This window comes from Melanostigma gelatinosum (genome assembly GCF_949748355.1).
Source record: "Melanostigma gelatinosum genome assembly, chromosome: 19".
NCBI lineage: Eukaryota > Metazoa > Chordata > Actinopteri > Perciformes > Zoarcidae > Melanostigma > Melanostigma gelatinosum.
In genome coordinates, this window is record NC_136652.1 from 11867909 (window position 1) to 11893581 (window position 25673).

Here is a 25673-nt window from a genome sequence, read left to right on the forward strand (position 1 = left end):
AGCTCAGAGTGTGTAAGGAGTGTATTATTTGAGAAGGGTGGTGAAAGAGAGCTTGACTAGTGCTGTCCAGGTGGCGGATTCTCCACCGAGAGCCATCCAAGGACAACCGGGAGAGAGCTTTATCGGTGGTGGAGGAGGGGGGGGGGGGGGTCGACTGGCCACCCCACGGTGCCCCGCTGGTTGTGGTCTGCAGCCAGTGCAGCAGTAGGTAACTCTGGAGCCAAGGTGGAGTGAGAAAGGAAGGGAGGAAACTCAGAGAGAAACCATGAAAAATGTGGAGCATGAAAATGTCTCCCTTGGTTTATGGCAGCGCAGCTTTGCTTCCAAGAGAAACACATCTTTAAATTTAACTTGAGATGTCTTTTTTCTCTCTCGCTCTCCCTCCACTCCCAACTGCTGGCAAGGGCCTGGTTTTGAAAGCGAAGCCAAGATGCTTGGAAACTGCGACCATGTTAAAAAAACACTCAATAATGTGGCTTTTTTGGAAATGCGGCGACAGCTTCCGTACGAGGGGCTCAGTTTTCAACGTTGGTGAACATGTTTGGTACGTGTGCAGCTGCTGGACAGTCCTCAGTATCAACGTTCTGACAAACACTTACACGCTGAAGGTATATTTACTGGAGGGTTTATATGAAGCATGTTGATTGTTTTGCTGCAGAACATTAAACGTGAACTCTGTTGGCACTGTGGTGTTCAATGTGCATTTGACTGTTTCTCCATTCCAACTTCAGACACACTCTCTTTCAGGGAGAAACTGTGTTTTGAATAGAAAGCCATAAATAAAAGACTTGATACCAGTAATTCCAGTGAATGGGATTAAAATGATGGGGGCGGCTGGAAACAATTTTGGCCAGCTATCAAATTAAAGCTTCGTACCGTGTAATAATATTTTGCTCGTCTCAGGAGGAAGTCATCTCTCATGCCGATGATTCAGAGCTCATTTAGGAAAAGAGCATCCAGCCCATCTCATAAATCAGTGTTTGATGGAACAAACGTACCTCTGAAGGAAACAAAGCCACCCGTGGAGCATCGTGGAGTAACAAGGACAGAATGAAATGCTCCACTGATGATGAACACATTGTAATGTGCTGAACATTAGCCAAGAGTTAACGCCTCTCATTACAGCAGATGCCATAAAACATGGATTTATGTCTGAGGAATTAAAGTTTTGTTGGCAAAACAAATCTAGGGCGTAAGTTTACATTTACTCAAGTACTTTATTGAAGTACATTTTGTAGGTGTTTATACTTTACTTGAGTATTTATATTCTCATGCCACATTTATGCTACATATCTAAGGATAATATATACAACATATTTATTGTTATGGTTTCATTAGTGTATAATCACCAGAAAGTACATGTTATGTTACTTGTTAGCTTAGAATGATCCGTTTATATCTACAGAGGAAGCAGTTCCTCTTCGCACAGTCTGCCATGATGCACCGCCATGTTTCTACAGTAGCCCAGAACGGACAAACCCAACACTGGCGCTAGCGGGAGCCTTTTCGCGTTTTTTTTACGTCACCTGAAGGCCACCGTAGTTCTCCGACACGCTTGTAAAAGTACAGTATCATGAGGCACCGAGGTCAAAAACGTCATACCACCAGCCGCTGTCTGACTCGCGTGGCTCCTAAAGTATTGTTGTTGTAGTATCGATGGCCTCCTGCGAGGTGAAAGGCGTTACTACGGTTTTGCACTCGGCTGCTCAAGTTACTGCAGTCTTGGAGGAGTGAGCGGAGGGGTCTACTGTTAGTTGCAATTTCCAAGCCACAGCATTAGATGCCACCAGTTCGTACACACTGTCCCTTAAAGCAAAATACTTCTGCACTTTTACTTATGATTTTGAACGCATTACTTTTACTTGTAACGGACTATTTCTACCTTATGTTGTTGTTACTTAAGTAAATGACAAGCACTTTCTCCTTGTGAATTCACAATAATGGTCTTGCAATGTTCACATCATCATTATCATCATGACAATTGCTGACATTATCATCGTCGTCATCTTCCAAAAGAGGAAGGAGCAGAATTCCGAAAGTAAACCTCCAACTTTCTGCACGCTGCAGTTTCTCAAGCACTGGTTGAGTTATGGTGTAGCTTTGTCCCCCCCCCCCCCCCCCCCCCCATTTTCCTCCAGCAGAGCCGCGGACTCTGAGGTCTCCCCTCTGATGCATTACGCCAACGGTTGAGAAATCCCCATCAGCCTATCAAACAACCTCACAGATAATGCCTCAAAGCGCCGGAGACGTCACAGCGTTTAGTCACGTTAATCCCTCCACCACTGCTGACAGAAACCCCCTCCTCTGCTCTCACAGAGGTAATTTGTTTAACACAGTTACTTTTTCAAAGCGTTAAATATTGGCGAAATCTGCAAGGCTGGTTTGTTTTATGGGCTGCCCGGCCCTGGGTTGCCAAGAGGGACATATAGGACAGCTTTTAATGGAGGGGGGGGAAAGGCTGACATTAAATACAGGCCAGATGGACTTTCTCCTATCCTGCTCATAAAAGTTCTGAGGACAGTTCACAAATCAAGGCCTCAGTATTATGTTAAGCGTTTGGGTTGTTATTGTTATTGTACATTTGCAAATACTAATGTAATTTATAGCTTTTCAAGCATAATTTGAGCCTCAACCCACCCAGACATTTAATACGTGAGCGTTTAACACTTAATATTTGGTTGATAAAGTGTCCGAGGGCTTTTACTGCCTTCCATGGAAACATGGCTATCATAACTCTGACAACTTTTCACCCAGCGTGAATTAAAAGTGAAGAGAATTAAAAGTGAAGATTAAGACGAGTGCCATCCACCATTCATAACCGTCACGAGCTAGTTTATGAGAAGACTGTGCTGGAGTTTGGGAGTAAAATATCTCAAAAAGGAGCCGTCTATTACCAGCAGGTATTACTGTACAGCCAGCAGAAAAGTGAAATTCAAGATGCGGAGCTAAAACGGAAAACTGCAGCTCTCTGGGGTCAGTCCTCTTTCCGGAGGAGAGGAAAGTGGACCCCATAGAGGAGAGAGTTTGTGTTGTTCCGGGTTTTTGGGTCACTCACTATGATGTTGCTGCTAACATGACAACAAATACTAGAGGGCTTTGACTTTCCTGACAGAGATCAAATACAATGACAAGGAGCAGGGTTGTATTCATCATCACGTTACGCTTTGTGCCAAGTTCTTTCACGTTCGCTGAAGTGTTAAAAATGACATTATTTCATGGCTGAATAATGTTAAGAAGTCATTCACTCAAGTGTTGTAGTCAACGACAAATTTGAGGCACTTGATGATTACCATTATAGTGTGGTATTATACTTTTACATAAGTAAATGATCTGCATACATCTTCCTTCTGTGAAGCTGTAAAATGGTTTATTTTATGTTTATCTAGAGTGAAAGCTGCATCCCAACGTTCTGGCATCTTTTACGTCAGTAAAAGTTTAAGTATTAGCATCAATTTATTCGAAAGTAACCAAAAGTAAAAGTACTTGACACATATTGTTTAACTGAAATATGAAATGATGTGGCAGCAACATTGCAGCTGGTAAAGGTGGGGCTCATTTATAGCTGGGTAGTTTAATCTGTGATAATAATCCATAATTCATTGTCTGATTTTGTATTTAAAATCTGACTCTGCAAAGAAAGGTTGTAAAGCTATCATATGAATGTAGTGGAATAAAAATACAATTTTCCTCTGAAGTGTAACGGAGTAAAAGTTTGAAGGAGCAGAAAATGTCAGTACTCAAACAAAGTACAAGTACCTAAAATTGTACTTAAGTACAGTACTAGTTTGAACGTACTATTACAACTACTCAAAAGCAGAGCCATAATACCATCGATGACACTGAGGTCATGTCCTCAGTATTTCTGTTTTTGGGAGTTTACTATATACAAATAAACACTTGGTTGGTATTTTGATTGCAATATTTGCGGACTCAATTTGTGGGCCAATAGAAAAACAACTGACCAGAATGTGTTCCAAGCAATGAGGAGAAGTCTTTCAAACAACATTATAGCATTTAAAATGTATAGAGCACTTCAACAACGTACAACTAAATGACATTAATGAATTTAAATAAAAATTCTCTCGTCAAAATAATCATATATGTTTTTTTCAGTGGATGTGTTGGAGGACTCATGACCTCAGTATTTCTAAAATCCTGTCCACGGCTCTGCTGACACAACCAGCTCTGCATGTTGAGTACTTTCACCTCTAACATGTTGTTGCCAATGCTGTTATTCATTCACTAAAGTAAACATTTGAATGAAGCACTTTCACTAGTAGCAGTTGTTACAGTGCGTTATCTTTTACTTTCAGAAAATCTGCACACTTCTTCACCGTGGTGTTTGGATTCATAGTTTTGGTTGTTTATTGTATGTCAACCCAATTAAACTTGAGTTAAAGCGGCACCCAACTCCATCAGAGTTATTTTTCTGTCAAACAAAACTGTGATAGCTGAGGCAGATTCCGTCAGATTAACCCGAAAACGATGTATGATATTCTGTAGAAGTCATTGGAGCTCTTGTAAAACAAACCTCTTATCTTACATGAACTTGCTGTTGTCACTGAACTGCAGCTGGCTTTGGAAAACACTTATTCAGGAGGATTTTAAAATAAATGATCATGTTTTTGCACCAGAAATGCTTTTAAATTGGGCAAAATATCTGATAATTATGACTATAAGAATAGTGATCTGTATTAAGACACTGCACGTTAGTTAGCATAAAACTGCAGACTGCAGAAATATAATTACTCTGACAGCTTTAATAGACATGTAAAGGTAGGGAGCTTGTCATGACATCATGCCATTCAAACATCCAGGTTTGGTTGAGCTGCGCATGTGCGAGGTTTGGACGTGTGTCGCAACAACAACGTAGATTTCTTCTATCTTATGAATCTTCAGCGGTCACCATTGACCTTCATGATAAGAGTGATTGGGAAATGACATTTCAACACTACACTGTCCTGTCACGTCAGTCTTTAGTTGTTAGTCACAATAAAAAGGAGGAGGTCGGAGGTGGACTCTAGTCTGCAGAGGGGGGCTTTGAGCGGCACTATAAATGGAGGAGATGTTGATTGTATCTGCGTCTGGACACATAAAATATACTCGCCGCTGCGATCTGGAGCCAGTAAATGTATACAAACTATAAATTACTCTCTTCTTCTTCTCTCGTGTTCTGTGCTGTCGGAGCCGCAACGTGCTCAGAAGGAATTTTAGTTCATTGAGTTAATGTGCTTATACGAGCAGGAGATGTATACATTTATCATGGAAGTGTGATTTGGTCCACTCAACCTTTTAGATGTGTGTCCGTTTTTTTTCACGTTTTTATCGTAATCAATTAATTAATTGTAATCTGTTGGTGAGGTAATTATTCTGTTGTTTTTAATGCTATTAGACTCAGTGACTCGTGTTTTCTTTCTGGATTTATCTCCGTTTCCAGTACCAACCACATTTGAATTTTTATTTATTTTTGTTGCATATTTACACGCATACAAGTGAGTGACTTGTAAATTCCTTAAATTAAATTATAATTCTTAAAATAATTCGTAATCCAATTTTCAAAGTAAGAAACATTTTATTTACAATATTTTCAGTGCAAATTATTATTAACAAAATAGCACAACTATATATCCAGACAAAACAAGTAATACATGAACACTGCTGTGATGTTCTGACATTTCATTTATCACGTGAAACGAGTGGTTCATAACCTAAAAATGTAATTCACAACCGCATTATTTCCTTCAGATGAGGAAAACATGATGCACACGAAGCTCTTGAGAGGAAAACGACAGTAAGGAGACACTGGAGGTGGCCGGAAGTCCGATTTTTAAATAGATGTTTTTTTTGTCGTTAGAGCCTTAAACTGAACCTTCTTAAAATAAACACATTCATTTGGACTATGTTCAATTGTGTCTGGGCTAAAATAAAGTGGCATATTGAACAAATAATTGGGCCTACTGTCTTGTTGCTCCACTTGTTCCCAGGAATTAGACAGGTACAGGCCTGGCTTTACGTTGCAAATGTCTCATGGTGTTATTGAATTGACACTCCAGGTGTGTTTTAACATCACTGTCGTTCTCCTATCAAAAAGAAATATCAATAAAAACGTGTTGTTCATAAGCTAAAGCCTTCATATCAGTATCTGAGAGGCTTCTGTGGCTGTGGCCGCCGCCTCCGCGCCGCTCACCGGCCCGCTGTTCCCGCTCATGATCACGCTGGTTTGGTTTGCTTGCTCAGAAATGTCCACATGTCCGTCAGAGTGTTCCTCCGGAGCCTCGTCGGACTCGCACTCGCTCCGCCCCTCGGTCTCACACTCGGACTCCTCCGCCGGCTCTTTGTGCTCCCTGCTGCCGGACTCAGACGCGCTCTTGTCCGGCTGCTCCTTCTCCTTGTCCTTCTGAGCCTGCGCCTCTTTGGAGTGTCTCCACTTCATGCGTCTGTTCTGGAACCACACCTTCACCTGAAAACGCACAGACACTGGTGGGTCAGACTGTTTCTGTGTAATTCGGTGACATACAACTGCAGCCTGTTTGCACACTCCATTCATTTACTTTCCGAACATTTTCCTTGAATTTCCAGGTAAAACTTGAGCAGAGTCTGAACAAGAAAGGCCTCATAAGGAATATCATTTCGGAAGTGTAAGTGAAATTATTTTAAATCTTATTGCAAAACGTTTTTTCCTCCTCCTTCCTCTCCTTTCTGATGAGGAAGAATAGGCTGCACTCATTGGCTATATTGTGCACACTTAACACATATGTATTTAAATAAGTGTAAATATAGTGCAAACTATATTATTAAACACTTACATTTTGCTACATCGTGTATAATAACATACAATTTAAAATGAGAGAGAAAGAGTAATACAATTCGATAATCTGTGTCACCTTTCATTGATGTTGACATGTTGCTTGGTGAGTTTAAGTGTGATGAAATGTAAACAACTGTGTTGCTCAAGATCAAATTTCACTGGAACATTGCTCAACCAATCAGGTTGCCAACTTCAATTTGAGGACTGGAGCTCTTCTGTCTTTAGTCAATCATTCTCAATTCATTTGAAAGATAAAGTTATTTTGTGCTGAGTTGAATCTGAGGAACGCAGGTCGCAAACATTGAAACGAAAATGACAATCTTCTTTGGATCCTTCAGGCTTATGTGTGATAGAATGTCACTGCAGCCATGCCTCAAATATGGAAGCACGCTTTTTTCATTGTATATCGTTTCATTGGTTTGTCAGGGCGGCCAGAGCCACCACTTAGGACACTCAGGTCCTTGTTCACTGCAGTGTTTCTGGGAATAGTTTCAGCAACCACGTGGCTATAGTGGGTATGTTATAGGCTGTGTCAAGTGTTTTTAAAACCCGTAAGAGTGAAGACGGCGGCATTTAGCCCTGGCATGCCATGTAGGGAATTAAGAGTATACAGAAAATGTCATTTATAAACAACAGAATTATTAAATATGACAAAGTTATGACAATAAGAAGCAATGTCATTGTAAACTGTAATGATTTGGTCTGGTGAAATGTTTCTAAGGGGGAGTAAGGAGGCTCATGACCTCTCGGTAATTATAAAATCCTGACTACAGGAAAATACATCAAGAAATTGTAGTAAATCATAGAGTAAATATACAGATACAACATAACCATGGCATCCAATGAAATGACATCAAAACCAAACATATACAAAACATTAAAATACAACCATCGAAATAAGTTGACAGGTAAAATAACACAACAATAATCTTGTATTTGATAATCTATTTTCCCAAAAAATGAAATGAAACCTATCTTGCTTATTTATCTTGAAGGCCTGTCTTCACCAATAACCTCTTTGGCTGTTTCTTAAAACCTTTTTTGTCTGTATGGCTTGTGCTAAAGATGATGAACCTATATTTTCTTGCAAGAGGTAATCCAATGATAAGACCTGCAGGTAAACCTCGTGTTTAGTCAACACTGCTTCTTACCTGAGCGTCGGTCAGCCCGAGCATCGCAGCCAGCTGCTTTCTGTCCGGCTTGGTGACATACTTCTGTATCTCAAATCTCTTCTCCAGTCCTTTCCTCTGCAGGTTTGAAAACACTGCCCTCGACCACGACCTTTTCCTCTTGTACGTCTGAGGCATCGTGTCTTTCGTGAGGACAGCATACGGACCTAAAAGACGCGAGGAGGACACGAGGTTGAAGGTAGAAAAAGAGAACAGAAACCAAAGGAACATTCACTGCAGGTGTCTCACACCTCCAAACAGAGAGCTGGACTGGCCAGTTTCCTGTCTGTTACAGTCCTACATGTGGTGACTACCTGGGAAGGTGTCCTGAAACTGATGCTGGCCTGAATGCCTGCTGCTGCTGCTGCCTAGTGAACTCATCATGGAGGAGGCGTCACTCATCCCGGGGTCTATGCAGGAGAAGTACTGGCTGGCCGGAGGCTGAATGGGGACGTGGATCCCTGACTGACGGTTCGAGCTAACGATGGATGTGAGATCTGTTACAGAGCGAGAGATGATGGGCTTCAGTCAGGAAACAAAGAGTCACACTGGCAACCTGGGGGGCAAGATGGTCTAGTATTTAGAGAGACCATCAGACAAAGTCAAAGCCTGGGTTCAAGTGTGACAGCTAAAGTGTCTTTGAGCAAACTTCCATCTGTTTGTAGCTGATTATGACCTCTGACCTCTCTGGTTAGGGGGGAAGAGAGCAGAGGATTTCCCCACAGGGCTTCTTAAAGTGCATGTTATGAGGCTATTTGGACTCTTGCTGCTCTGTGAAGAAGTCTTTTATGAACTGGTTCTGACTTTACAATACTTGCTTCCAGTTTGTTGTTTCTTAAGTTTGTACATGATTTTGTCTTGTGGTTCTTAAAGTATCAGTACAGAATAACTTTCAGGCCATAAAACACATCCCTCTGTATTTGTTTTGTTTATCTGACATGACATAAAAGCTTCTCTATAAACACCACATATCTGTTTGGAAATTCAGTGTGTAATAAAAATCTCTTCTCTCACCTCTTAAAGACGACTTTTCTTTGCCTCTCTGATCAAAGTCTGTCGACAATATCCGATCAATTCCGAATTTGAGGTCCTTGCTTGAAGGCGCGGGGGCTTGTTGGGAGTTAAACGCAGTTCTGGAGACTGATGTTAGCTGTAGTCCGTGTCTGTTGTAAGGAGACGCGGGACTCACCCTCGCGCCGTACGGCTCGGGCGCGACGGGAGAAGGGCGCAGCGGCGAGCTGCCGCAGTGGCCGTGCTGCGCGCGGTGGAGGTGATGTCCCATATGCACCATGAGCGCCGAAGATCCGGGGATGTTCTCCGCATCTCCCGCCTGCAAAATGTCTGCGATGCAAAACGAGGGTTTCTTCATCGTATCCACAGCGAAGCCCCCCGCGCAGTGCGCAGACCAGAGGCTAAAATTTGACGCGTAAAACGGGTTGAGCCCGGCCGTGTACATCCCGCAGCCTCTAGTATGTCTTATTGTTTCTCAGAAGAGGGTATAAACGGACAGGCATGTAAAAAAAAGCAGGTATGGAGTTTAAGGGGAAGATGACCGTCCACTTTGTGTCAGTGCCAAAATCGCTCTCCCAACTCTGAAATCCAAACCCTGCAGCTCCACTCTGAAGTTCCTCCGCTGACACTGATTGGTCGCTTTCTCAGCCAATGGATGTTTTGCAGTCGCTCACATCACGCCCTTCCAAATGATGATGTGTAACCAACACACACACACGCGCGCGCGCGCACGCACACACACACACACCCACACACACACACACACACACACACGCTCGCTCTCTCTCTCACACACACACACATGACCGGGGACAGCAATTTTGATCCCGAGATGATTGATCACTTATAAAGAACCCCCACCCATCACCGCACCCAAAAACATTATACCCATTACCTCTCGTGTTAATTTCTTTCTTTATGTAAATAAATAACATCTGACTCCAGAGGCAAGATTACATGCAATGGATTAGAAATATTTTTAAAGAAACTGTCAGATTTAAACACAAAATATACGCATGCCTTGTAAAAAAGATGAATAAATCAAATCGAAAAACATGCCACACAATTATATAAAATGGGAATAATAATAATGAACTGAACAAAATGGAAGTGTAGTCATTACATTACATTGTAGTCATATGACCCCGAGCCCATGAGGCTCTATTAGCGCCACTCATCCTGTTTTTGATGGGCTGTGATTCGTGTTAAATGAGCGGATCTTCCTGCTAGATTTGCCCCCCAAAATAGAACCTGTTTTAGTATTTTAGGATACAGCAGAAATCCTTATTTCTTCCGGAGCAGAGGGGGGGTACTTTTATAATGACTGTTAGAACTTCCCCTTTTCAATATTTGTGCAACTTTATCTCGACCTGCAAGTTGCACGGTGACGCAAATCCGTCCCCATGCTCATAATAAACAGAGGAAACCGATTCCCCTCTAAAACCAAAACACAATTAACTTCAGAGGCGATACTTCATCCGCAAGGCCCCTCAAGATTCGCGCGTTGGGTTCTGGCCAATAACACGTTACAACAAAAATTGTATCAATTGTAATGCTTTTCTTTTCCCTACAACCTGAACGTGAATACATTTTTTATATAAGCTTACTTTACTTAAAACAACACATTTTTGATATGAGCGATAATAACATTTGTAATCACAATAGGTTTATATACTTTATTTGTTTGTCTAACTGTTAATTCAAATTAACTCCCTCGCCCCCCCCCCCCCCCCCCGTCATACTGTTTCTCCCCCCTCCTCCCCCAAACTCTCCGATCGCATGTTTCTCTCGCACGAGTTGAAACAATGGCTTCTGAAGCCCGCATTCATTTAAGACTTGATTCATGCGGGCGGAAGCGCCGATGACCCTGACTGCCTGCTATCATGTTGTTTTCGAGTGACACTTTTCCGGGTTAAAATTAGAAATAGAGATTTAACGTTTGCCCTCCATCATGCAGTCAAAACAATCCAGGGAAGAGGATGTAGCAGACGCAGCACGCCTCGAGTTATTTCAGGTGCTGATGAGCTCTTCAGTGGGAAGTGTTCAAAAACACAGGCCTCAGATCAGCCTTGACACTCGGGCTCTGTGGCAGCTGAACGGGGCTAGACCAAAGACTATTTCAGCTACAGAACGATATACATCCATAATTCAGGCGAGCATTTGTTGTTTGCAATCATGAATGAAAGACAAATATGTTTCTTTTTTTTGCTGTTTTTGAAAATTGAATTTATTGTATTTGTCTTTAATAAATCGTGCATATTGTTTTTTCACTGTAAAGAAAAAGTATGCCACACAACACACGGGACACTGTGAACAAAATATGCATTCAATTTTACAAACAGCAGAGGAGCACGTGTCATGTTATTTCCTGACACCCTTACACCTTTTAATGCTTAAAAACCTCTTTGGAGGAAATAAACTATACTAAAAAACCACACACACACACAGACACACACATACAAACACAGATTATTTATAATATATAGATTTAGTGTCATGTTATAGCACACTTTCCCCTGACAAAATAAAGCAAATATTGTATTGTTTCCTGCTGTAAATGCTGCATTCTCTCATATTTCTAATTTTATACTCAACATTAAAACTAAAGGAATTACATAATACTATTTAAAAAGAAAGAGACGGTTTTGTGGCGGTAGCACAAAACTGCAGAAGATGCAGAAGGTACTTGTATTAATAAAAACATCAGAATGTATTCCTACTATACAGACACACTTTGCACCAGAAGCTGATAATCCTACAATCTGACTAAATCATTTCGTTATATTTTTTTATTTCTTTGTTCTTATATTATGTATGCATGCTTTAATGCACCCACTTGATTTCATGTATCTTAAAGAGGAGAGAGTCAGGACATAAACATGAACCTACAGCACAAAGTGCAGTTTTGTAATGCACGTAACAATTTACTGTGGAAGAAAATTGAAGATTAAAAAAAGATCACATTTGGTAAATCACCTGTAAAACCTGAAATATGACTTTTTCAGCCAGAGCCTTGCTGGATACTATTATTCACCTTAATTTCCCTTTTTCTCAGTTGAGCTGTATAAATGATGGCAGGTGGGATTACTGCCAGTGCCAGCGGCTCCTGTCTCTGTTTAAGAGACTGCAGCACTCCAGACCTGAATCCGTCTTCAACAATAGAAAACTCAGTCGTAAAATCCTAAAAATAAAATGTGATTGTTTTTCTCTGAAGTGGTTGGAATATTGTCCCTAAAGGCTGTTAAATTGTTGGTCACCTCATGTTCTCATGTGTTTTTTCAGCCTTCATAAACAGTCACACATAAACCAGTGGAAAGTAACTCAAGTTTCCTACAATTCCAAGATACCACTTTATACTTTTCCACTACATGTCAGAGGGAAACATTAATACTAAGATTTTACATAAAAAAACTTGATAAGTATGTGAATTGTTGAAGATTAAAGAAACCATTTTCACACTGAAGTTATTGTATGGATTTACGAACAGTTTAACACAAATATTTGACAGAAAATCAAGGATTAGAGAAATGTGCAGGTTTTTTAGTTATTTCCTATCATATGTAATCATCTCAGGACCCCCCAGATTGATGACGTGACCTTAAATCTACAGTATGATGAAGAACAAACAGATATATACAACCTGCAGTGAATAAAGTATTCAGAGCGCCACCTCAACAAGCTGTATTAACAATCATATAATATCATACACGACAATATATCTGTGGAAGAGGATTTTCTGGCAGAATGAGTACCGGGACTTTTTCTTTGCTAATAAGTGAATAAGAGTTTCACTTGTAATGGAGTATTTTTATATTGCTGTACTGTACTTTTACTTAAATAAACCACAGCTCTAATCTGTTAGAATCTAGCGTTTATTAGGGATCAAAACATATTTGTTGTGAAAGATATGTGAGATAAATTTCCATTCCTAACTAACAGCTTTACCTCGCTGTTAAAACATAACAATTAATACAAATTCAGCTAAATGACTGATTAAGGAGCTCAGAGGAGGCAGCAGCAGCAGCTCTGTATACAGATTCACTCGGCTGTGCAGCTTCAACAAACATGAAAATGAAAAGTCAAAGCTTTTATGAGTCACATGCCCCACTGTGTAGAAAACAAAGCCGTGCTGCAGTGCACCGCCAACTACCTGAAGTTTAAAGCATCTGACGGAGCCCATTGTTGTCGGCTGATTGCTGGCTGTGTGTTTTTCAGGAAGCCTTATCAGGCGAAGGAAGACTGAATGAGCACCTCGGACCGAAGCCCTGCTGGATCACAGGACAGAATTAAATGATTTCCATTATTACACTGAGAATTATTGCTCCCCCTCTGTAAGACTCCAGCTCCAAGCCAAGATTACTATTTCTGGCAATGTTTGCCTCAGGAAGGAACTTTCACAGATTTAAATGGGACCTGGGCCATTGTACACAGCCTTCTGTATGGCACCCTGCCATCATCTCCACAGAGAAGGGGGAAAAAGAACTGAGGGATGTGTATAAAGTCAAAACAAGACTGTCGCGTTTATGTGATCCCGAATACAGACAATATATTTCAAACACTGAACTCTCTCTGAGGTGCAGAGGGACTCAAATGATTTTTTATTTGCATTTAGGAGTTTGAATGCGAGTCTGAAAGGACGTGGTGATCTGCTTTGTGTATTTTGTAGAACAATCACTCTTTATGTTCTGTAAAATGTGTTAAAATTAGAAACACACTTTGTTCTTTTATCTCATCTTTGCTCACCATTATTAATCTAGACAATGGTGGAACAAGTATTCAGATCTTCTACTTAAAGTAAAAGTAATAACACAAAGTTGCAAATAAAAGTCCTGCATTCAAAACTGTACTTATTGTATATTTTAGTATATAATCAATATTACTGTCACATTGATATGTAAGTAGCATTTTTCTGGAAGTGGAAGAGATTTTAAAGACATTATTGGTTTATATTCTTAGTTTAAGCTGAAATAATGCATCACAAATTATATTAACAAAACAGATAAATAGCTGTTGGAATAAAAAATAAAATAATAAATTAGAGAGATGACATAAAGCTTTATATATAAATATATATATGTGTGCAAATATCTGTGCAGAAAAAGTTCAATCTTAATACACAAATAAAGAAACTAAGCTGTAACATTATTTGAAATGGAGTAGAAGTATAAATTACCGTACAATATTAGTAAAAGTACACCGACTTATAGATCTCTTGTCTCAAGCTTCTGCATGTTAAATGCATGTTATTTTTCTCCATTCAATCAGGTTGTGACTGCATGACACAACATTAATGAGCATGTGAAGGCAGTAAATGTACAAGCAGCTCCCCCCAGTGACAAAATGTTGTCTCTTTTTGTTCAGGGCTTATTTCTAAAGGAGTAAAAAAAATAGAAAACATTTCCTTAGTAAAGTTTAAGGTGCCATAAAATGGGAAACCTCTCTCAATTGTAACTTGCATTTCACCACTGCTTTTGTTTCTGTTCATGTTGAGCGACTGCAGCAGCTGCAGACAGAAACACAGTCATAGAGCTAACATTGACCTTCTAATTGAACACATCTGATCACAGAGAGACGAAGAAAACCCAAAATGTATGTCCCAATTTTTAATCATAAATTCGACAATTTTCAAGTTTTAACATGTGCAAATTTGTATTGAAATGATCTGGGGTTGACTGGTGTTGATTGAGTCTGTAAATAAGTTACACTCAATGTGGATTTACAGAAACAATTACTGCATTTTTTTTGAGGTATGTTGTAGTTTACTTTAGTATTTCCATTGTCTGCTACTACAATTTAGAGGAGAGTATTTTACTCCACTACATTTATAATTAATAACTACACTACAAAGAAATGATGACGGATTATTATATAAAATAAGACTTTATTATACATTATTCTGAAATGGGGAATTCTGCATAATATGTACTTTTAGTTTTAGTAGGTTACACTTTGATGCCGATATTTGTGCACTTTTGCACCGCTGTAACTCATTGATAATTCAACACATGGTGCACTATCGCAGGTGGACGTATTAACATGATGGTGAGTTGCTGCCCTGTTCCCTTTTGTGGTAGCGTACCTCTGGCTCTTCGCTCGGCACAGTCGGAGTTTAAAACATTAAGTGGTCATTAGCTGGACGCTGGAGTGGTAGACTAATCACACTCACCCGGCCTGCCCTGCGCCGTAAACAACCCAAAGCAGCTGGTTTAATGGAAGCTTTTAAATATGACGGTGACTCAGTGCCTTTGAGCAAAAACCACGCGTTTACATAAGAGCAGATTAAAATCGCCTCTCGTGCGGGAGGTTCGGGGCCATCTTCAGCCTCCAGTGTGCAAACGTACACACGGTTAAATCACACACTGTAAGCAGCGCGGTGAGCTAAATGCTGCAGGAGGAGAGACTAATGGCAACACAAAAGGTCATAATGACAAACCATTAGGCCTGCTGCTGCTCCTCCAGCGGGGCGGCGAGCTGCCACGAGGAGCATAAACCGCTGCAAAACAACAACAACAACAACAACAACAACAACAACATCCATTATGTCAGATATGTTTAGAAACTATTTTCAGAACTAAAATAACCTCGTATGACTGTCATGCAGGCTGCTGGTCTGATGCAGAGCGTCTCACCCTGCAGCTTTAACGGTTCACATCTCGGCCAAATCAATCCGCAGCGGTGGAACAATGCGATCCATCAGCAGCAAACCTGCAGGTGCATGACAAGCATGACAGAAATGATATTCAAGACAGCATCATATCGTGCATCTATCTATCAATTCAATTAAATTCAAATTTGCTTTATTGGCATGAATACATATCTATTAATTAATAAATATCTATCTATCCATCATTTCACAGGCTTATTGTTGTTGCTCTGGGTTCTTAACATTATAGTCCGTTTGTCTCGGGGGAGGACAGGTCACATCGGGACAAATTCGTCCAGAAAACGGCTACTGGAAAAGTTGTTTCCACGCTGTCCCAGGAGCGTCTTCTGTACTGCTTTGACTTATTTTAATATTTATTGTTTTATGTCAGAGGCTGTAGATCATGACCCATGTGCATAGCTGTAAATAGGTTTCCCTAAAACGAAATTTACTTCACATCTGCTATGAACACACTGGCTTTTTATGTTTCCATTGACTTCCTAAAATGTAAAATACAATGAAAACGGTTCCTAAAAGAAAAATACCATTACATCCCAGATATTTTCTCAACATATTTCCTTACCTGTCGTTGCAGATATTCAACTCACACGTGCTCACAAAAGCCCCATACTGTATTCATAGCCATCTGTCTACATCAATGTATAACGACGCCGCTGTGCTTTTTGACTAATGTTGCTGTAGACGAGATAATGTCACGTCTTTCTTCCCTCAGTTCATTCACAAGGTAGCAGCAGCCCGCAACCACAAACAGCCGCACGGAGAGCTGCGTTTCATTTCTTATCAGCACAATGCTGCCATCTAGCGGCCATGACCTGTATAGCAGTGACACATGATGTGTGTGTGAGTACGTGTGTTCGCCCGTGCACGTTGATCTTGGGCTGAAAACATAAAGAAACGGAGTAAAAAAACAGCCATACAGCAAACAACCCACTGATTATTGAACTTAAATTATTATTTGACCGTGTGACATATATATAAGACCATAAGCCATTCATTTTATTAATTTTAACCTGGTCTGTAATGAATGTAGACACTGTTTACACCAGCCTATCAAATATAAACAGACTATTTATGATTTAGTTAAAAAGTCAGTTATTTGCAGCTGCTTTGAGTTTTTCTGCAGTGACATTACCTTCTCAATCAGTGTTCATGTGTATTTGGTCAATTAACACATTTTCCTTCACCGTGTTCCGGGAGCTGGACAGGGGTCGTGTGTGTAGATCTCGAGGGAGTCCTGTGTTCAACCTTTGACCTCCATTGAAGCACAGGACCGGTCTTTAGGGAGGAAGTTGGGTTGACTCAGGAAGTGAAGGCAGGTGTCAGCTGCTGGTGTGGGACTGGACTCTTCACCGGCTGCTCAACTTCATCACAATGTTGGCTTTATTCATCGCTCATCTGAGCCAGTGGGGCTGCAAAGAAAAGAAACTGTGTTATTCCAAGTTTAAAATTATGTAAATTTAACATATATGCATTTAAAAAGATCGTTTTAAAGCATTTATTACATCATCAAACATCATTACCATGCTTTCCTTCTCTTTTTCGTCCTCCGATGAAAAACTGGTTCCATCTGAACGGTATTAAGAAGCAAACGTGTTTTTTCATTATCAGTTGATCATTTTTTCCATCAATAGATTAATCATTTTATTTAGTATATAAAATTACAAAAATGATTACATTTACAACACTATAAAGCGAAGAAAAGCAGCAAATCGTCCCATTTTAGAAGCTGGAAACAGAGAATATTTGCTATATTTGCTTTGGTTGACAACTGTGACATTAAATTGATGATTAAAAATGGTTGTAGATTAACTTTCGGTTGATCAAATAATCCATTGATCCACAAACACAATATTGTATCTAATCATGCAGCACAAACTTCTTTTCAGGCTTTGTGGGTTGTTTGGTAAGTGTATTTTTTTTTAATCTCTCTTTTTGTCATTACATCAACTGACAGTAGTTCTCTGCAGGCCAACACAGACCCGAGTAAAAACGCTAAAGCATCATTCAACAAGTGCGATTTAATGACAGTTCCCTTTTCTTTCTTTCTTCTTGGTCTACGATACAGCTTTACACTACGAAACAGAGGAGAAGCAGGATTTACAATAACAAGTGTAAATCACTCGGGTGTAAGAACTCGGACGTCTTGATACGTTTCCATCAGTAAAAACAAATAAACTCAAATTTAAGATCAGCAAATATACACAAATACACATTTTCTTTCAAAACTGCTTTTCTGTATTCAACTAAACTGAGATTAAGGAGATGACTCTGCAGCTTGATTACAAAATACATGTTGTATTACTGTAACAGCCGCCTCTGTTGGCATTACTTTGGCACAATCATACATAGTCAGCAAAATAAAAAAACCCATTTTTAAAACATTACCAGAAACAGCGCGACTCATCGATTCAAGGAAATTTGCATAAATCTTCAAAGGATTCATTTTGATTTTTGTGCGGCAGTAAGTTTAACAAACCTGTGCTTTAGTGCTAAAAAAAAAAGAGTCAGTTCAAGTGTTTTGTGTGCAAGGACAAACTGATAGAAGAGATATCCGCACACTGCATAGATCTACGTGTGCGGATATCTCTTCTATTAGTTTGAACTGTTTGATGCTTCCATCGAGTAAACATCAGGTGGTTATCCTGCACTGTTTTAGAAGGGAAAAAAAATACGAGAGACAATACAAGCAAATGTTGATACTGGCTGTTATAAAGAATGTTGTTTTTTTCATTTCCATTTCCAACTTGAATTAATTCCTTTAAAAAAAAAGAAAAAAAGAAAAAAAAATTAAAGAAATAAAAAAATAAATAAAATCGGTATCGTAATAGAAACGCTCCTTCAGACTGGCCTGTTTATCTGAAGGACCAGTTGAACAATTTGATAACTCTTGTTTTCTTCCCAGAGTCAGAGAAGAAGAAGATGGATATGACTCGTGTGCCAAACTATTCCTTTAAAAGTGATTGCACAATCCCACATATTATAACATTGTGTGAGGTCAGTTAAAATCTGCCACCATATTTAAAAAGAGGCTACCACGACATGAAAGGTGCAGTGTCTTTGACAGACGGCGCGGTAGACCGGCACGTCTCCGGCTCTTCAGCCCTCGTCCCCGTTCTGCACCCTGCCATCACCCAGCAGCCTCTCTCTTTCTCCTGGGCTGTCCTCCGCCTCCTCTGTGTTCACCATCGCGGCGCAGCACGGTATCCTGGCCAGCAGGGGGCGGTGCAGTCCATTGTAGAGCGCTGTGCCCACCAGCAGCACCATGAAGCCCAGCACCTGCAGGCCCTGGAAGTGCTCCCAACCCAGCGCCAGGCTCACCGCCCAGATGACCAGCGTACGCAGGCTGTCCAGCACCATGCGGGTGGTGGCGCTGATCTCTTTGGTGACGCTGATCCCGGCAAAGTTGAAGAAGGCGATGCTGACCGTGTTGCCCAGCAGAGCCAGCAGGATGAGAGGCTTGTGCCCGATCTGACAGAAGGCGTCCAGCGCGTCCTCCAGGACCTGCCGAGGGTTGCCGGCGAAGTCGCCAACAGGGATGAAATACATCGGGATGAGAAGCAGCGACAGGACGAAGAACCCAAAGAAACCTGGAAATAAGACAACAGCATTAAATATGACCGATAACAGCAGCTCACAACCTTTTAAACTGGTCAAAGTAAAGTCTTGCCCTTCATCTACGCGTGTGACCAGTTCATTTACCTTGCTGTAAAATTATCTGAAAAACAAGATGAACTTTGGCTGCAGAAATTCGTCTTTTACTGCTTTCTTTTCCTGTTGACAATATTGCAAATACTAAATGTATTTGCAACCCCTCGTTTGGGTCACGGCCTGAAACAACTTGGTGCAGCAGCGAAGTGTGACGAACCAAACGTTGACAGTTTAACTTTAAGTGAGGAGGTGTAGCCAGAGAGGACCTGCAGACAATCAGTAAACAGAGTCCCGAGGCTCATGTGACATGTTGACTTTTGTTTGAAAGAATTTGTTCCCACCTGAAAAACATGAACCCGCCTCATGGTCGCAATTATTGCAGCAAGCCACACTTCGCTGCCACCTGATGTGTTTTCCGGCGTAAAGCTACAGTCTGTAAAACTAAAATGACGTCCTGAAAGATGCTGAAAAGTTCTGTAGAGCTGTGGGTTCATCACCATAAGAGATCCTTTTCATATTAAACAAAGTCATTTGATCCATTGATCGTGTAAAGTATTGATGAATGCAGCTTTAACAATTTGACATTTAGGTTGAAATATATTTAGCCAAACTCTGGAGAAAGTTCTGTGCCTGTCACAATACTATTTAAGTCTCTACAATACTATTATAGATATTCCCCTGAAATAGAATGTTGGAAAACTAAGTCAAAATGTTACTGTTGGTGTTCCTAAAACAATGTTGCATGTAACTGCAGATGAAAACCTGCTGCACCTTCAATGCCAACAGCCCGAAGAGGATGGACGTCATGTTTGTAGACAAACTTTTCCTCCAGGACCATCTGCACTGCAACGATGACCTGAGCCATGATGATCAGAAGGTCTCCTGCAGGACAGAAGAGAGTAGTGGCGTTTCATTTACTGCCTTTAGGATCCACGGCTGAGGTTAACTGGAGTTTTGATCTCTTCATGATGCTTGTTTGAGTATCCTCTCCTGTATCGTTAGAAAACATTTCACCAAATTTACTTTTCTCGCTGTTCTCCCGAAACACCGTGGATTGAACACAAAGTGGATTAACGCAGATATAATGAAGCCCAAAAACTTAAATCCACCTCACCCGTGATGATGTCGCTGAGTTTGTGCGTGTCATCTCTGTGCCCGCTGAGGAAGTCCGAGAGGCCCACGATCACCAGGCCCAGGATGGTGGTGAGGATGCCGAGCCACTGACTGGGCACCAGGCGTCGCCCCAGGAACGCCACAGAAAGCAGACCGGTGAAGATGATGACGGCTCCACGCAGCATCTGGAAGCTGGAGGCGCTGGTCATGTTGAGAGCTGCAAAAAATATATATATAACGAATAACACAAGTTGATTTTCCTTCTAGAAACACAGTCTTTTCACTGACACAAACAAACTCAGTAAAGAAAAGTTTTCTGAGCGTTAAGCAGAAACAAAACGTCACTTACCCACATACATGATGCAGGTGGCCGTCATGTCACACATGGCGGGAGCGAAGAAGAGGAGAGGGTTGAAGCTCTGGCCGGGGTTCATCTTGGGCTCGGGGCGTCGTCTGTCGTGGAAAAGCAAGATGTAGAAGACCACAATGCAGCTGAGCTCGCCCAGAAACATCCCCACTGCCTGCACAGGGAGACACGGAGAGAAGGAACTCATGATGGTTTACTCGGTGGAAACAGCGGTTTGAGACGATTTTACTTTTTGCAGAAAACTGAACAAATTGTTTTGTTTCAGATGCTTCATCTCATTTTCAAGAAGGTCTTAAATATGTTGCACTTATTTTAAGTGAAAACACATAAATGTGCACATCTATGGCTGTGGTTAATGAGGCTGGGTATCATCTGGAAATTCTCAAATGGAACAATTTTATTTAGTGAAACCTTACTTTGAAAGAAAATAATAATATATATATATATATATAAACAAGTTTTTCTATAAAATTAGATTTTCTATTCAATAGAAACATCCAAAGTTAAATGTATTTTAAAACTATTTTATGCCAGTTGATTGTACTTCAATGTGATGTGGAGTGAAGATAAGTTGCTTTATAATACCGTATAGTACACAGTTCATTACTCTACCTGTACAAACGGGTGTGCAAACTGGTGTTCGGGGTCATCGCGGCAACCCTTGGCAGAGAACATGTCAGCCCATCTGTCAGACAAGAAACCGTTGTTACAACTTCATTATTGATATTTTACACAACCAAATATAATAGAAAACAGTTCCACATGAAAGGAGTTGGCCACACACGGCAATAGGGCTGCAAAGAGAAGTAATGGAAATTACAACAGGCAATTTCCTCTATTTCTGCCATTTTATGAACAAACAAGTAACCAATTACCTATGTGGGTGTGGATGAGTTTTTTTTGTTTCTCATTTTGTGTTCTTTCATATTACGCCTGCGTTCGACTGACAACCAACTCATAAATACCAGAGTGAAGAAGATTTGTGCAGTGAGAGCACATTTGGTTTTACTGTGCCCTCACATAGAACATTGGACAGTCAGACCAGGTGATTGGATGAAGTTGGTTGTAAAGTTAACGAGTGCTTACATCCACGTAACCCACTGACTTCTATCATCAGACCGTCAGAGGAAGCGTGACCAGCGCGTGAGCGTCCCGTCTTCTTTAAAACGCAAGACAAGGGAATGTGGTGATGACGCTGCACTTTCTTCAAACGCAACAACGCCTGAGAGGGAAACTTGATGCGAATCTGACACTTGAATGTGGTGCATGTTTGCATGAAAGGAAAGAGGGAACTTGCACCAAAACTATCAATCTACATGCTGTATCTGATCTCAGCTGTGGGGCTCTAAACCCAGCGCCGGTGTCAGGTGACTGTAGTGAAACTTCACCCGTTAGTTGCCGATTCGTCTTCTCAGCAACATGACACAGCTTGCTTCGTCTGAGACATTCGCCCTCAGATGGTGATTCATTCATCATTTTTGAGTTTTGTTTAGCTGACAAAAACCAACAAAAAAGGACAGAGAAGTGTGTCGGGCCGCAGGGAGCTGACATCACAGATTATTGGGGAAGTTAAATAAACTGAATGTCTAGTTTCACTAAAACAGAAAACCTTGTCCTATCGTGACAATATCCAGAGAGGACGTAAATGTATTAGCCATAAATCATTTGACCCATCTATCGAAAAAACAAACCAAATGTTCTCTCCAGCTTCTCAAACTGTTTTCTATGACTGTAAATTAAATATACAATGAGTTTTGGACAGTTGGTTGATGAAAACGAGTCGTTTAAGACATTTTCACTTTTTTTCTGATGGTTTTAAGACCAAAGGGTTATTCAAATATATGAAAAAATCATCAGCAGGTTAACTGATAGTGAAAGTAGTTGTGAGTTGCAGTCCATGAAATAAATGAGGAGTCATTTCAGTCAAAATAAATCTAACAGTCACTAGTGTTGATTATCAAGTCATTGTTCAAGTCATCTATCATGGTAAAGTGACAAACATTAACTGTTTCCTGCTTCTCAGATGTGACGATTTCCTGCTTTCCTTTGTTTTAAATCATCATTAATTGAACATTGAACATTGAAAACCAAAAACAAGATGTAATGTAATTTGCATTTTTCTTTTTCCTATTTTCTGATGTTTTTAGGACAAACTAATAATGAAAGTGATAGTCAGCTGCACCTGATAAATCCTCTTTCATGCCTGCTATTACATAACGTCAGACAGACATGAATGAGTCCAAACATGTTTGTTAAACACAGATAGCTAATGAAAACATCATTGTACAACCACAGAGGCATACATGTATCGTTAGTCATATGCCTTTACATCCCATCATGAGCTGCTTCCTCAAATCTTATCATGTCAAGAACAGAGTTTAAAATGTTTGTCCTCGCGCTCACACATTCGCTTTCTGTAGCCACTTAAAGCACGATAAGGATGTTTATACTAAAGCTAACAAGCTAACAGCACGATAGCTGTTTATCTACCAGCCCACGACAGCGCCACCTGCTAATAGTTACAACTAGTGGATAACATGCTAACAATTTGGAAGAAAAACAAACAAGCTAGCTCTATTATTGGCTGAATAATATTATCTTTAACGACAAACACATGACAGCAGCAGTAAAACAAACAGAAATGAATGTACTCACTTTGCGGATAGTGTGTTGAGAGAGCCAGTTGTGAGCATGAGTCCCGCAAGGAACAGCTGGTATTTAGTCCAAGCCATGCTGGACGTGTGGAGAGGACAGAAAGACCACCGAGTCGCTTCTCTTTGTTTGAAGACAACCAGATTGTTAGTCCCACACTGCTCCGTGGGATCGCTTCTGCCTGTAAAGGTCACATGACAAATCAGAGTCAGCTGATCGATGCGTGAACTACACGCTGCATTCAGGTCCTGCCGGAAATGGCGCAATCGACCCAAAGGAAGATTTAAGGAATTCTTATCGATTGATCTATTTTAATGACCGAAGTATGCATGAAAAAGTGTATATTAAGCAAATAAATCACTCTGATTAATAATAATCAAGAGTGAATTTCTTCAAACACCATAATGGTACACAAACAATTATTTTATTGACAACTTGCTAATTGTACCTTTGTAATGCTTCATTTGATCCCGTTGAGCCCCAGCTTAGTTGTATGAAGATATACAATGCTTGATAAAGTTCATAAAATAAAGCAAAGCTGTGTGAAAGAAATGATGGTTTTAAAAAACTAGAGGAACTAAATTTGTCCATATTTCTAGTTTAATTAAAAAAAACAATAGCCTATTGCTATGTAGCCAGTAGCCTATTTGTGACTTCAATATATAAGTAAATATCAAAATAACAAATAGCTGAGGTATAAAGTTCATTCTTGACTTGAATGCAAACTGCATGCAACAGTGCATACATTGTAAGGACAGCTGCAGTACAAGTAAAAAGAAAAAGTATGTGATTTGGAATGCAGTATACGTTTATACCTGATGTGAGAAACTGTAGTAGTTGTCATTTACTTCTGCAGCCTCATTACACTGGCAAGAGTTCTATTAAATGTTCTTGCAATGAAAATACGATGTGTAACATGGTTTGTTTTGTCATCAGATCTACTTAAATACTGGTTTTTATTTCCAAGATCAATAAAAGAGGAGTTTACGAGGGGTTCTCAAAATAAGTGTGATAGGCATCATGGATAAACAGCAGAGGGCGTCAAAGACCGGATAGACCATCTAGGATGAGAAAGTGGGACCACAGTCATTTCTCCCCTCTGTGGCCTCGCATTGCTTAAAATTAGAACATGCACTCCCTTTTCCACTAGGATGCCTATGTGCTTATGATGCCAATTTTAGGCTTTTCAAAACCTACAATTGAATAAAATATGAAATACAATATAGTTGTACAAAATGATGTAAAATAAAATATTATATAAAATAAAATAAAATAATACATCTTTGTCAAGTGTGCACACACATTGCATTGTGTACAAACTTCATCTAAGCCACGAATCCACACCACATGTACATCCACTATAGAGTTAATCTCCAATCTGACACAATGTCAACTCATGATGCAAAGTTCTTCTTTTTTTCCTTCATCATCAGCTGTAATAAAGATAAATATTCGGTTATTCATTACAAATGAATGAAATACAAGAGTTGCTTTATATTGGATTTGGCCATTCATTTAGTGCTGGCTGTCCTCTTTCGCTATAAACAGCTGATGGAAAATCTGAAATGAAGCCACCCCTGGTCCATCTTTTACACAGCCTCTGTCATCACTCCATTCTAATTGAATTGAAACATTTATGAAAAATATACCCGACTACTTTTTTTTTTTACATTAGTTACTCATGTTTTTTTCACTCGTCCTATCATGTTCTGTTAGTGACACTATGGCTTTTTTTCTGCATCTGCTTTCATTACTATTTACTGTTATGCTGACATCAGCTATATTGACTACAACTATTAGCCTGTAATACTACTGCAGTTTGACAGTCCATCTCATGGTACTGTTTACTTCTCATGTTGCTTGTGTTCATGTGAAACCTTACAAACTGGTAACAATAACTAAATACTGCCATCAACCTCATATAATATTGATACTTCCATGACCATGGGTTATTTTACAACTACAGCACTGCACTGTGACTGCTAGGGCTTAAATGTTTCCTTTAGTACTACAGTTGTCTCACAAGTACAGGTACTAAAGCTACTATTGCTGGCTTTTACAATATGCCACTGATTTTACGTGTCTGGAAAATTGTCACTTCAATTAAATTTTGTTAGCCTACCTGTTGATTTAAACATGTTGATAACCCCCTGACCAATTCATGACCGCTCACATTGTCTCTCTTTTTCTGTAAGTTTAGCGATCCCAAGATGGATCCCAACATCATACCACTTTGGACTA

At 40.2% G+C, this 25673-nt stretch overlaps 2 protein-coding genes across 3 annotated transcripts; both read right to left on the reverse strand.

Moving 5' to 3' along the window:
- Positions 1-5552: 5552 nt before the first annotated feature.
- hlx1 (H2.0-like homeo box 1) lies at positions 5553-9550 on the reverse strand. Of its 2 annotated transcripts, XM_079290674.1 has the most exons (4): positions 8992-9550; positions 8292-8474; positions 7960-8144; positions 5553-6460 (listed from the first exon to the last, which is right to left on the reverse strand). In XM_079290674.1, exons 1-4 carry the CDS (start codon positions 9431-9433, stop codon positions 6131-6133), a joined length of 1140 nt encoding a protein of 379 aa, XP_079146800.1. In that variant the 5' UTR covers positions 9434-9550; the 3' UTR covers positions 5553-6130. The 2 variants fall into 2 exon arrangements, with proteins under 2 accessions (XP_079146800.1, XP_079146801.1); XM_079290675.1 differs by lacking the exon at positions 8292-8474.
- An 8640-nt stretch (positions 9551-18190) lies between these two features.
- On the reverse strand, positions 18191-23595 carry slc35f6 (solute carrier family 35 member F6). The gene is made up of 6 exons (XM_079290491.1): positions 23436-23595; positions 21393-21465; positions 20763-20934; positions 20415-20630; positions 20072-20182; positions 18191-19239 (listed from the first exon to the last, which is right to left on the reverse strand). The coding sequence occupies exons 1-6, from the start codon at positions 23510-23512 to the stop codon at positions 18749-18751; spliced, it is 1140 nt and encodes a 379-aa protein (XP_079146617.1). The 5' UTR covers positions 23513-23595; the 3' UTR covers positions 18191-18748.
- Between the last annotated feature and the right edge of the window lie 2078 nt (positions 23596-25673).

Excerpts from the sequence above, each read along its gene's own strand:
- hlx1 (XM_079290674.1), bottom strand. The coding sequence starts at position 9,433 with ATGTACACGGCCGGGCTCAACCCGTTTTACGCGTCAAATTTTAGCCTC. Across the intron at positions 8,145-8,291 it reads GTTTCAGGACACCTTCCCAG|GTCCGTATGCTGTCCTCACG; the intron begins GTAGTCACCACA and ends CGCGTCTTTTAG. Across the intron at positions 6,461-7,959 it reads TCGGGCTGACCGACGCTCAG|GTGAAGGTGTGGTTCCAGAA; the intron begins GTAAGAAGCAGT and ends GTGCGTTTTCAG.
- slc35f6 (XM_079290491.1), bottom strand. The coding sequence starts at position 23,512 with ATGGCTTGGACTAAATACCAGCTGTTCCTTGCGGGACTCATGCTCACA. Across the intron at positions 20,935-21,392 it reads TTGCACACCCGTTTGTACAG|GCAGTGGGGATGTTTCTGGG; the intron begins GTAGAGTAATGA and ends CTCCCTGTGCAG. Across the intron at positions 20,183-20,414 it reads ACTCAGCGACATCATCACGG|GAGACCTTCTGATCATCATG; the intron begins GTGAGGTGGATT and ends TCTGTCCTGCAG.